The 14465-nt window shown below is 37.9% G+C and overlaps 1 protein-coding gene across 5 annotated transcripts in view; it reads right to left on the reverse strand.

Annotated features, from left to right (window-relative positions):
- Positions 1-8394: 8394 nt before the first annotated feature.
- LOC149161448 (AP-2 complex subunit sigma) overlaps positions 8395-14465 on the reverse strand; it is a 72851-nt gene continuing 66780 nt past the window's right edge. For 2 of the 5 annotated variants that reach the window (XM_089436992.1, XM_089436996.1), the window contains 2 exons: positions 9170-9229; positions 8395-9028 (listed from right to left, as the gene is read on the reverse strand). In XM_089436992.1, the coding sequence (XP_089293118.1) occupies positions 8987-9028; positions 9170-9229 (102 nt within the window). In that variant the 3' untranslated portion in view covers positions 8395-8986. The remainder of the gene's footprint in view (positions 9029-9169; positions 9230-14465) is intronic. The other 3 variants (XM_089436995.1, XM_089436994.1, XM_089436993.1) reach the window with 3 other exon arrangements.

A 14465-nucleotide genomic window follows, 5' to 3' on the forward strand; every position in this document is an offset into this window, starting at 1 on the left:
ATCAAATGAATTTGAACATTATCTTCGCCAACATGGGATTAAACATCAAACAATTGTACCTTATAATCCCCAACAGAATGGTGTAGCAGAAAGAATGAATAGAACAATCTTGAATATGGTACGATCCATGTTTTTCTTCAAAAATGTAAAGACAGTGTTTTGGGCTGATGCTGTTCTATGTGCTGCATATATAAAGAATAGATGTCCATCTAGTGCTATAAGAAACAAGACTCCTTATGAATTGTGGTACGGACATGTTCCTTCGGTAAAACATCTCAGGATATTTGGTTCCACCTGTTATGCTTTAATACCAAAGGTACATAGAAACAAACTTGGTGCTAGAAGTCGTAAGTGTATCTTCCTGGGGTATTCAAACACATCTAAAGCATACCGCCTCTATGATGAAGTAAATAAAAAGTTTGTTTTATCTAGAGATGTCATTTTTCTTGAATCATCCAAATCTGACAGTGTTGTTGAGCGACAACTTGATCGCTTGGATAGATTCACAAAGTCGAAATCATTTCAAGAGTTTGATAATCATATTCCACATCTTGAAGGGGGGATTCCTATATTAGATCAACATGTGGAATCTTCTTCTGAAGAACAATCTCCCCTGCATGACACTCCAACAACGGATGATGCTTTAAGTGATGTAATTGATAGAATTGGGAGACTCAATCTTGATTCAGACCCAGCTCAATCAACAGAGCAGCCTGGACCATCTCAGAAAGGTCCCCCAAAGTGGCTGACAAAGACACTTGAAAGTGTTCATCCTGATGAAATTGGAAAAACAGGAACCAGAAATACAAACCGACAAGATGGAGGTGATGTAGAAAACTTTAATTCACCTGTTGATATGGATGTTACTTATGATTGTGAATTGAACTTGTCTACAGATTTTGAACCAACTTCCTTCAAAGAAGCTGCTTCTCATGATGAATGGAAAGAAGCGATGCAGAAGGAGTATGATGCCCTCATAAAGAATGGCACTTGGAAGCTGGTTGATCCTCCATTTGGAACCAAACCAATTGGCTGCAAGTGGGTCTACAAGAACAAGTACAAAGCTGATGGCTCACTTGACAAGCACAAAGCTAGGCTTGTGGCAAAAGGCTTTGCACAGAAGGAAGGGGTCGATTATGAGGAAACTTTTGCCCCCACAGCAAAATGGGCAACCATCCGGACACTCTTTGCACTAGCTGCTCATAACGGTTGGAAAGTCCATCAAATGGATGTAAAAACTGCATTCTTGAATGGAGATCTAAAAGAGAATGTTTTTATGTCCCAGCCTGAAGGATTTGTTGTGAAAGGACATGAACACAAAGTATGCAAACTTGTGAAGTCCTTGTATGGCCTCAAACAAGCACCACGAGCCTGGTATGAAAAACTAACTGAGCATCTTCTGAAACTCAACTTCAATCATTTTGATCTTGACGATGCAACTTTATTTGTCAAGAAAGTTGGCAAAACAGTTGTATATCTTGTGGTATATGTAGATGATCTTTAATGACAGGGAACAATGAAAGCTATATTGCATCCATAAAGAAAGAATTAGGAAAAAATTTTGAAATGACTGATTTGGGCTATGTTCATTACTATCTTGGCATTGAAGTAACCCAACATCCAAAGTCCATATTTCTTTCTCAAAAGAAATACATTGGAGATTTGTTAAACAGATTTGGCATGACAGAGTGCAATCCCCTTTCTACTCCAATGGAACAAAACTTGAAGCTCACATCTATTGAAGGAAAGGAATTTGAGGATGCAACAAAGTATAGACAGCTTGTAGGAAGTCTCATCTACCTCACTACTACCAGACCAGACATTTCATTTGCTGTTGGAATCCTCTCCAGGTTTATGCAAAAGCCTTGTGAGGGACATTGGTCTGCTGCAAAAAGAGTTCTAAAGTACTTGAAGGGAACTCAAGACCTTGGAATCAATTATACACAGGTGGACGACTTCAACTTGATTGGATACTCTGATTCAGACTTCGATGGAGACAAAGAAACTGGGGTATCTACTTTAGGATATGCTATGAGTCTTGGATCAGGAGCTGTCTCCTGGAGATCACGCAAACAATCAGTACCAGCAGATTCCACAACAGAAGCAGAATATGTGGCAGCAGCTGAAACAACGAAAGAAATTGTGTGGCTCAGAAAAATTCTTGAAGATTTGCAAGTAAAACAAATACAATCAACTCCACTCATGATTGATAACACCTCTGCAATAAAGTTGGCCAAGAACCCAAAGTTCCATGATCGTACTAAGCACATCAATACTAAATATCATCTCATCCGACATCATGTTGAGGCTAAAACAATCCATCTTCGTCATTGTTCCACAAACGAGCAAATTGCAGACATCTTCACCAAAGCGCTTGGAAGAGAAAAGCTTGAAAGATTCAGAACGATGCTTGGACTCACCAACATCCCTTCAGATTAAGGGGGGAATGTTGACACCTAATCCGAAACGGATGGGTGAACTGGACAGTCATCTAGAAGATGAACTGATCCGTTGTATTTATGTATACAAATATGAGTTAGCTAATGAATAAAATATCAGTTTTCTCTCCCGCTCATTCTGGAGTTACCCTGGCCTGACAGATCAATGCAAAGAGGCTTGAGAGGTTTTTCCCAGTTGAGTTCCCGTAAAAATCATTGTGTACTTGTGGTTTTGCTTACTGCATGTCCATGCATGTTGTTCTAAATTGTGATTTCCATTCCGCACATTAGTATAGTGGAATTGTGTCTCTTGTTTTTCAGTTTGAAATCTTACGCAGTTGCAATTTCTATCAAATTTCTACATTGTGCTAGATATTGATGCCTTGAGGAGAAATTAACTTATGGAATTCACACCAAAGAATGAGTTTAACACTCAGAGTATGGAGCCCACTATCCAAGTGGATTATCAAGTGCTCTATAACAACAAGTGCCAAGGCGGTTTATCAGGTATACCTAAAGCATGCACAAGGGTGGGTAATAAACTATTCCTAGCAATATGTAGCATAATGACCCACTCTGTCCTATAAGTTCATTCACAGGGATTCATCTAGGGTTAAGATGTGGTATTCTGCACACTCATATTCAGACTAAAGTTCAACACCAAAAGTGAAGACAATTCTCCTTCACACACACAAGAAAACTCAGTGATTAGCCTTTCGATCTTTAACCAGTCTCATATTCACAGAAAGACCATGCATGTCTACATGACATAAAGGAGTCCTCTCATCTCTATATTCTCTCGGCCCTCCCCTCTTCAGTTCTATATTGTCACACACAACCAGGACCATTCCTAGTTCTCAAAGCCTTCTAGTCCAAAGAAAAAGTGCTACAACACATTCAATTCCTATCATATAAGTTGTCACTAACCACTGTTAACTAGTCATAAGGTTTGAAACTCTCAGGGATCTACCACCAATCATTTTTCAATTTGATTTTTTTAAGAGAGAGAGATTTATGGGTGAGTAATAGAGGAGAGAAAAACTAGAAGCTTAAGAACCAAGAAGAATAAACCATGATTGCTTCTCCCTTCTTCTTTTTTATAATCGCACCTTGACCCTTCATCTTCCAAATCCTTAAGCTTCTTGGGAAGACTAACCATCATCAAAGAGAAATATTCACCAAAGACACATTTTTCCTCATGTCAAGTTTTCTCCCTCCTCGAGGCATCATAATTTGTTGGCCATCCCCTTTCTTTAGCTATATCATTTTTATTAATAAAATAAACATTACATCATACAATAGAGTTTGAAATCATAGCATCAATGTTGGCACCCTAACATTATATGTTCTTAATTACATTACAAAATTTTGGGTAATGAAAGGGGTGTCACGATCCTCTCTCCCTTTAAGGAATGCCATCCTCGACATTGTACTATCTGTGGAACCTTTCTATGCACAAGAAGGCAAATGCCACTTTCATATTGGCAACATTTTCCATGTCCTTAGTTTCCACTTCGAGCTGTCATTCATTTTTCACGATCTAGTTACATCTAGACCTCCTGGAATTCAACACATTCCTACATGGTTGTCCATTGCTTCATAAGGCTTCCATAGGAAACAAGTTTAGCTCATTGATTTTCTTGGACACATGTAACACATTCATGATCCCAATGAATATGTACATGAATCTTTGAAAACTAATTCATTCAAATCTCCCCTTCTTTGCAATCACACACCTTTCAAGTTTAGGCATCATTTTCTCTACCTCCCTAGTCCCTCAAGCGATCCATTCCTTGGCAAGGGTTCTTCGCATAGGAATGGTCTCAAGAGTTATGGAGTCTTACAGCCAAGGAAACCCTCTGACTTGATCTAAATAGCACAACACGTCTCCTAGGAGTGTCGACTTGGCAATCTAGGAGGACAAATATTACTTATAAAAAATTAGATTTTCTTTTCTTTCGATTGTCCAAATGGGACATAATACAATTCAAATTTTCGTTTTGATAAATAAATTATTTCTTCATCTGATTATGAAGTCTGAGTCTAGTTACAATTCTCCACATGACCCACCTCCAAGCAATGATTTCACTATTTAAATCTACAAAAGGCATGCATACTCTACCCCTCCTTGCATTTGAACCTGTAACCTTACTTGAAAACACATGATCTTAGCCAATAAGCCCACTTATGTTGTGTTCAACTAAAAATCAATGTGCATTGCCTCTCACGCAATTTGTTAATCAATGTCCAATCAAAAGTTTATATAATTTGAACTTTCCAATAAAAGAGAACCTTATTTTAGACTATGTTGCAAGCATAGAATTTTAGACATGGTGATCATATAAAAAAATAAGAGAACCTTATTTTAGACTATGTTGAGACCATAAAGATGGTGATCATATAAAAAAATTAGAACAAATTATTTAAGAATTGGCACATAATAAAATCTTATTAGTAATGTGATGTAACAATTACTTATTTTGGAGTGTGTTGCAAGCACCTTGTTTGTCCAAAGCTTATTCTTTTGTATTTATGTAATATAATAATCAATACAATTTGAATATGAATAGTTAGGTATTTATAATTTAGGAGTTATAATATAACGTACTTCTCCATGTGATGAAACATTACATCTAATAGCATATGCACCCACTCTTTCTCATTCTTAATATATGTTCATGCTCGTGTGTGAAACTCACAAAAGGCTAAGCACTAAATGTTGACACGAGTAAAACCATGGTGGAGAGAAAAATCAAGAGTTCTTCATAGAAGATCTAATTACAAGTAAGATGCACCTTTGGAATACCTTAGAATTTCCCCTTATTTTTTCAAAGTTTTGACTTAGTGTTCAATGTGGTATTTCGTCACACAATTTGCACATATATGGTTGTAGGTGCATTCTTTGGTATTTTATTGCAATTAAGCATACGCAATGCCAAATGTAAATCAAAGTAATACTTCGAAGCAGCAGTATATATTTGCTATTAAACTTAAAAAATTCACACCACTGATAAGAATTTGTCATAGCAAGATGAGAGAGAAACATGAGTTGATGGTCGCTCCTTTCGTCAAAGGGTTAGGCTATAGGTACATTTTTTTCTTAATTTACTTAATGGAACACGCAGTGCCAAATAAAACTCGTGGGAACATTTTCAAATCGACAATATAACATTCATAAAATATTTAGAATTGGTACAGGCCACTTTTATGAGCAAATAAAAGATATAACCTCAAATCTATTGCACAATTAGAGAACAATGAACCTGGTATATTTCATCAAGGGAATGGCAGTGATTTCCTCCAACAGAATAATGGCATATTCAACAATATATCCATCTCTTCTTCAAGCGCCCCCCGACAAGGGAGTTTGTAGACCACACAAGTATAAACTCAGTGCATTTTGATGACAAGCTCCAACAAACTCTTCTAGTCAATATGGGTGAACTTGCCGACCCATTTTTGGCTGAGACAAAACTCAAATTTTTTGCCCGCAAAATGCAACCAACTAAACAGTGAATAATTTGACACTCAAATATCAATAAGGAGCCTCAATTGTTCCCGCAAAACTTCAACTCACAAACTGAGAATGACTTTCGCTACAATGTGAATGAAACTCTTCTCTTCTTAAGATTGGAATCTTCTCCTTTTAATGGGTATGCACAGTTTCTTCACAAGATGAAGAAAATCTCGTATTAAAAGATAAAATCAATTGATAACACAATTACATTCATTATCTTCCACAAATTTTCTTCTTTGTTGAAACAAAATTTGAGTGATTCAACACTCCAACTAGCTAGGGTGTGTGGTTTCAACACCAAAACTAATAATCTACAAGTAAGGTTTCCAAAACCTTGGGCTCTTCTCCAATAACTCCCCAAAATTTCTTTTTCTCAAATAGCAAAATATCAAAAGACTAAAGTGAGGAGAGACACTCTCAATTCCCTTTTTTATAACCCACTTAACTCTTTTGCCACCCTTTTTACCTTTTCCCTCCAATTAAATAATAAAATCAATTTTCCTTTCTTTATTGAATAAAGTGATTTTATTAACTAATTAAAGCCACTTTTAACTCCAGAAAATGCTTAATTCACCACCATGTTCACATTGGCCATCCAAAGTCCATTTTTATCATCCTGCCTTGCAAATCTTTATGTTATGTTTCCAACGAGCCATTACACTAAGGTTTTCATCCAAGTAATCAACCCAAAATCACACCTTAAGCATAAATAATTAAAATATGCTTAATAATGACCTTGTTTTATGAAAATCGTCAAAATGCAACGACAAGATCAAATTATGCAAAATTGATCCTGATGAAGAAATATGGCAATGATCCCAGTGGGACCCCATAAAACTCCTTCAAAACCCTCTAGGCCCACCAATGGAGTAATCTCGCTCCTATGACCAGGCTGACACGCGCTATGGAAATCCCTCCTAACCACATCACAAGGTAATCAAAAATTGGGGACATTACATTACAATAATAATAGAGTCAAAAATGTAGATAAGACTTTGATGATCAGAAGACCACTCTAATACCTAATCAAGGTATGGAATGTTAATAAAGAAGAAAGAAAATGCATGTATGATCATGGATAGGAGGAAATCTCCATATCAAAAATCCTAAAGCGCATGTTTCTAAAGGTAACCCAGATGTTCGTAAGAGTGCCTCTGAGGCATTCATGAAGCCTCACCTGAAGACAATTCCGAACCAAATGTTCATGAGAGCACATTTGATCCATTCTTGAAGACTCAGCTTCACTAAACTGGTAATTTTACCAACAAAAGGATATCATATCAAGCAAGTATGGTTGAGTTGTCATTGGAAAAGCCTTCAATTAGCATTGTATTAGCTCTCAACTTTTACAAAATCCAGTTTTAGAGTATGGCAATATTGTTCAAAGGTATGAATGTGAATGGTGTGAATTCTCTTTTTCCACCCAAAGACAACCAAAATCTTGACTCACTTCTTTATAAAAAATTCTTAATTTGATGGAAGCATCATCTACCAAAAGGATCTATGGATTTAGCCATAAAATAATGTGTATGTTCTCGACTATTTACTAATACACACTACATCCTGCCATGCTATATCTACTAAAATAGCTTTGCATACACATCATCTCTGGCAGTCTTCTTTAAGTTGTGTACAAGACAACCCTCTGCTTCATTCCTATTTACTAAGCATTTCATGCAGTCAACTTCTATTCTTTAGTATGTGACAGTATTACAATGGAATATTTGCATGCATGGACATGCAAGTCCTCGTATAAATGTTAAGCTAGAGTAATACTTGAGATATCATTGATGCAAACCAGATTAACAAGAAAATGATTAAATAATGGAGCACTAGAGAACAATACTTCCTGACCTATAAATTGTTGCAAAGTTTGGGCCGCAAATTTAAACAACAAATTTGGAAATCAAGCATAATGATAACTTTGTTAACTCTTCCTCTATTATTGTGGATTTTAGATAAAAAGAATCCTGTTTCCTAGCTTTTATCACAATTAACCTTCTTCCTTGTTAGATTTCAAACTACAGAGTCCAACTGCTTAACAATTTTGTATAGATGTACAAGTCTGACCATTTTTTTAAAATGGAAAAATGAAAGAGAAAAACTTGTTTACAAAATTCAACCTGCATAATGTACAAACCGTAGAGTATCATTTGCAGTCATTAATATGCATTTCATGCTCTATTTATTCAACTTGAACAATTAAACACTTTGTCTACCAAGAAACTCTGGTAAATGTACATACAAAGCCATAGACAACAGCAACTACCTTATTTAATCTATTGCAAGCACCATGGAGAAATTGATCAACAGAGACATCTCATCACTCAGCAAAAACAAATTCAACTTCAGGAATCGAATCTACCACATTCCATAACAGTTGTTTTGGTCTAACATGACTAAATGTAATTTAAAATATCTAACAAAACAAACTATGAATGTAGCTTCACGAATCTGTGTGCATTCAGATTGAAAGAACAAAAGAAAACTCTTGTACACAGGCTGCATGCCCTGCTATAATTCAACCAGCAAAGCAAGTCTATTGTGTATTAATGTCCAGACTCTTTAGGGTGCACATATCTTACACAAAAATGCACAGGTGTTGTGTGCTATATTTTTCAGACATCTACAAGAACAAAATTTATTACAAACCCCATAAAAGGGAGGAAAACAGATGGCAAACCCTCACTACTGTTGGTAATGTAAAATTTCAATTGAAAAAGAGCAGGAAAAAAAATCTATTACATGTGCCGGAAGAGAACAAATGAACCCAACTACTGTCAGCACTATAGAATTCAGGTTGAACATCAAAGCCTGCATACCTCAGAAAAGATGCAACTAATTAAATCAAATCAAATAATAAGGCACTAAACAGAGAAAAACAATGCAGACAATAATGTGGTCATACAATCAAATATTTAAAAAATATGACAATGTTGTCAAGCTGCAAGCAGAAACAGCGAAAAAGAAATAATGCATGAGGTAATTTTCTGCTACTTAGGAGATGTCACACTTGGATCATGCAAGCTTCTCACTCCTGCCGTTCCAACTCAGTCATTCTTTCAATAATTGCCTAGAATAGAATAATAAAAATAAAACGTGTTAATCAAGTTGTTAAAAATCTGCCTGCACCCACGCTCATTCCAGCGGTATATGCCTCTGCAAATTTAGAATATAACTAACAGTTATACCTGCATGACGAAGTAATTTTTACCTTTTTACTTGTTTCTTGCAACTCCCCTGCAAGGATAAATTCATCCAATATCAAATATACCTGCATGCAAATAAATCCCTTTTCAGTACTCGCTTTCTGTCAGCCTTGGCACAAAAAATTATATGCAGCTTACTATCCAATAGTGTATCCTGTGCTTGAAAGGAAATCCCAGTTTGAAAGTTTTAATTGCATAAATTCTGTAAAAAATGCAAGACAGAACATAGAAATATGGGCACAAACAGCCAAGTTCCTTTTCCTTTTACAGGACATTTGAATAAAGGATGTGTTATTGAAATGAGCCTTGACTACGAGTGGAAAATGCTTAAGGCATGCATGTAGAAGGTTAAGTTGAGAGGATTGTTGAAAAACTCAGACTCATGAATAAATCAATTGGGGTGCAAAGTGAACTCAGGAGAAACTCCAGAAAATATTGGCAGACTCAAAAAAGAAAACGCTAATATTAAAAAAGACATATAATTTAATTTTTTCAGTTGAACTAAAATATAACCTTAAAGCAACATCATATAATCGCATTGCCACACAAATCTGCAAAGAAGAGACATATATAAGATGTAAAGGATATATACATTATATATTAACTGTCAGCCACTGCCAAGTCAAAATAATTGTAAAACTATTGCAGAAATCTCTCGCAACACATTGTTTCAATTCCTTGCAATAAAACTCACAATTTGCAAACCACACTGACATCTCAATCTTAGTATTCAGGATTTTCTAAATTCTAGATATGGAAAAGGGTACTGGACTCAGCTTTGCAATTATTTTGAACGCTGAAAGCTCTGTTAAGCTAAAAATAAATCCCGAACTTTTCTCCTTGTGAGGTCCAGTCTACTTCCACCACCCAAAAAACTGAATTTAGATTATTCCTTTTACTTTATAACGTTACAAAGTAGATTAATAAAACTCAAGATCATTAAAATCATTAATTCAAAGTTTTCTCGTTCATCGGGGTTGGGACATGCAAGGGTTCCTTTTTTTATGTAATGGAGCAATAAATGCTCAAGAACCGGGTGATGGCTAGGCTTTTGTCCATGTGCTAATCTTCATGTCCCTAGCCATCTTTTGCATTTTAACCTTTCTTTCTTTTATTTTGTTGTTGTCATGACATGATCTTTTTGTTTCTTTAGATGCATCAACCTCCCAGGGCAAAGTTTTCGGGCCTTACCCACATATGTGGCCATATGAGTGCCAAATCCCAAAGAACCAATGTTAAGTTGAACCCAAAAAATGAAGGTGAGATATGGGCTTGTAATGTAAGATGGAAGGTGATAATTATGACATATGGTAAGATGGAACTACATTATCTCAATCAAGGCTCCCCATGTAGTGCCCCTCCTATACCCAAAGGGACTTAAGGGAGGTCCCATTGAACTAGGATCAAAATTTAACCCCCCAAATAAGGTGAGAGAACAAGATCATAGTCAAAGTCTGTCAGTGTTCCAGATCACCCCATAATCCCATACTAAACGCCCAAAAACAAACAAGTATGAGCACCCGATTACAAAAAGGCCAAAGTACCTTTTGAGTGGGAGCCCACCTTCGTCCATGTGCTCATACTAGACAGGTGAGAGGCAAGTGGCTGATGCAAGTGGCAGAGATATACAGCATATCATCAGCCAATGGTGTTGTCAAGGGCTGTTGGTTACCTGGCTGACCAGCTGGCTGTCAAATGTAGGAGTAAAAATTTCTCCTATGGGTTTATCCATTTTTTGTGGGTAACGAGCTAGAAGATGGAACTCTTCCACAGCTGTCCATTTTTGGGACATATTTTCGTTTTGGTTTATACGTATACATGCACGTGTCATATAAAAGGTACTTGTGGGAAGTTATTACCTGTGTGTGTGTGGGTGTGCCTTAATAGATCCAACAGAATTTTGGTTTATTCATGTTTTAGACTCGTTTTTGTTTGACACTTCTGGTCAGCACAAGCAAGCTTGCATAATTACCCGGTATGAGAATTTATTACAATTTGCATCTCACAAACTCACAGCATCTATACTTCAGCTAAGTATCCACGCCTAAGAGGCATCTATACTTCAGCTAAGCAGCCATGACTAGGAGGCATCTGTACTTCAGCTAAGCGGTCACAACAAGGAGGCATCTATTCCCCCAAAGTAACCCAGGAAATGCACCAGGCCACAACCACAATAAACAGCCTGTTACTCAGGCAATCTAGCACACAAGGGATGAACATTCCTCTAGTGGAATTTTAACCTTGGTGGGAGGAAGGCCAACACGTTACACGCCCACTTAACCAACCAACCAATCTATGTTGACTATGTTTCAGATTTTATTCGAAGGGTATTCTGCCTTCACAGGTGGAGACGTTCTTGATTGCTTGATCAGAATTCAATGCTCCAAAGGTTTTAAAAGTTCCAACAAGGTGATGTTCTCTTTCATATGATATCTATTTTGCTGTTGCTTTGAGATTAATTTGATACATGTTTATGACTATTTCAATTCAATTTATTTATACCATTGAAGTCTGCCATTTGTCATAAATGGCAGATGGGGCTATAAAAAGTACAGAGAAGCAGAAGTGCCAAAGCATCTCCACAAACAGCCTGCTTACACAGGCAATCTAGCACAGAAGGGCTGAACATGCCACTAGTGGAATTTTAACCTTGGTGGGAGGAACACAAACACATCCATTTAACCAACCAACCAAGGCTCATTGACTATGTTTCAGATTTTATTCAAATAGTATTATGCATTCCCGGCATGGACAGGTTCTTGACTGCTTGATAAGAATTCAATGTTCCCAAGGTATTAGAAGTTCCAACAAGGATCAAATAAAATGCTGGGTGATGTTCTCTTCATCTGATATCTATTTTGGTGTTGCTTTGAGATCACTTTCATATACGTTTATGACTATGTTGCACGAAACTTCTAGGAACTCGGCGTTTCAGGCCGTATCCATACCCAAAACTCAGCGGAAACTCGATCATCATGTAATCATCTATGAGAGATAATATAGACTTGGTTTTCCTTTTAAATTGTCATCTATGGGTCTTATTCCCTTTTTTTCTTGCAAGATAATGTGTTATTCCTTGCTTATAAATTTCTTATCATGTTTCGGCCAATGTTTTCATTTTCGAGAGGTGACGTTTCTAAACGTACCCATTTCGGAAACTCCAAAACGTTTCAGCGCTTCATGCAACTTAGGTTTATTTCTATTTTAATTCAATTTAATTATAATTTTGAAGTCTGTCATTAGTCATAAATGGCAGGTGGAGCTATAAAAAGTACATAGAAGCATGGGTGCCAAAGCATCCCCTTAAGGACCAATGTTGCAAACATTGGCATCGGGATAAAATAGGCAAAGGGTCTGGAAAACCAAAAAATCAAAAAAATCGAGAAAATATCGGTAAAAATCAGCAAACATCAGCAAAGTTAAGATACAACCGAAATATTGGTAGGTGAGCTCCCAGATTACTTATGGAAATAATAGTGAGCTCTGGGAATGGTTCGATCTGTGGAAATGGGGTCTGATCCCCGGCGGATAGCGCTTCTGGTTAGTTCGGGTTGGATCGATACCGCCCACGTCGTATACCCCACGAACGAGAATATTGCCCGCCAGGAACAGCTAGGCCCGATCCTGGCCTTGAATGCGATAGGAGGAAAAGGGGTTGGTTTCAAAGCGACCACACAGACGAGCAAGTATACGAACCTACACAATAAAGCAAGCTCTTCTAGCTGCCCCTCCCATCCAGCAACCAATCCCATCCGGCTTACCCATTGATCCCAGCGATCCCAGCCAGCCCAGCTAGCCGTATCAGCGAGCAAGCCCTTGCTTTAAATAGGTAGGCCCTTGCACTTGGAAGCGCAAGACCCTCCGGACCTTGATTTATTCGTTTAGTTCCAGTCTGATCCGGCGTTAAACCTTCTTAGAACACCTTTTTAATATAGTGTTTTACATATATAAATAATGACTGGAAGAACCAATTTTATCCATAAGAGACCAATATTTGAAGAAGAATTTCCTCTCCTCTCCCTTTTGGTCGAGCACCTGAAGGTCCTTATCAGTCGAGCCCCCTGTCGGGTCCTTGCACTCGGAAGCGCAAGACCCTCCGGACCTTCAATGTTGAAATCGTTTTTCCTCTCTCATGCAGAGGGAGGGAGAGTGCCGCGGTATTGAGCCTGATATCGGCAAACATGGCTAGGCCAAAAAATAGCGATTTCACGATTTTTTGCGATAAAATCGGGAGAAAAACATAGAGAATAAAAGAAGAGTGTCAAAACTGATACTATCAAACCCTAAAGGGCCTGAAAGAAATATATGGGTGAGGTTTTGAAGGACATAAGAAAGAAAACCAAAACAGCAACACTGTCAACCATCAGCTTTCTAGCATCCAAGCTCCAGAAGGAATGTGTAATGGGACTCATACTATCCCCCAGCTGTGTATCTCGCAATCTACATCCCCTAGTAGGGCTAGTTCTGGGACCTAGTCGTGCAGTTTTGCTTGTATTGCTTCTTGTGATTAGAACCATGTGGGGACTGGAAGAGGGGATGAGACTGGTGTTAGCAACAGAGGGAAATCTGAAAGAGTTCTATATCTGAGGTAAAGCATCTCACAAAGGAATAGGATGACACATCTGACTCCAGCCACCCCACAGACCGGACACTTACAGGATGATTACCTCTTTCCTTCTTCTGCTCCTGGCATACAGGGGCACCAAGAGACAGGAAGACAGTGGCACCATTCTGCGGCCAGATCTTCAAGGCCCCAAGTGACCAGCAGTGCTCAGCCAGCAAGACCTGTATGAACATGTTGTCTCAGACTTGGAGAGAGCTCACACAGCACCAGCACCAGCCACTTCCAGATCTCAGCCACAGGTGGCACCTCCTAGACAGCAGGAAACACCGCAACTCCCAGCTCTTTCAGGTGATCTAGCCCCTGATATATAAGTGGTTTCTTCCCTATGGCCTCAGATGTTAAGCATCAGTTACAAAGGTTTCTGGCTCAGAGGATGGGTGCAGCCCCTCATCTTCTGGTGACAGTTTTGGGGGGCATCGAGGCTTCCTTCCAGCTTCCTCCTTGAGGGGCATTCTCCCCTGGATTCAGATTCACTTACTTCTGCTTCTGTAACACAGCTTTGTACACTAACCTTACCTTTTTTATTCAAATATCTTTGATGTTGTAGAGTAGATTAAATCTACTTTTATCTTGCTTTTATAGAAGTGGCATGTGCACTCCCACTTTATATGGACATAGATATACTTAGTGATCCCATTCTAATATTTGCTAAGTTACCAGGATACCGATACGGATAC

Source organism: Pinus tabuliformis, chromosome 5_2 (assembly GCF_031772625.1).
Source record: "Pinus tabuliformis cultivar Carrire ecotype Pingquan chromosome 5_2, CPIR1, whole genome shotgun sequence".
In the NCBI taxonomy this organism is placed as follows: domain Eukaryota; kingdom Viridiplantae; phylum Streptophyta; class Pinopsida; order Pinales; family Pinaceae; genus Pinus; species Pinus tabuliformis.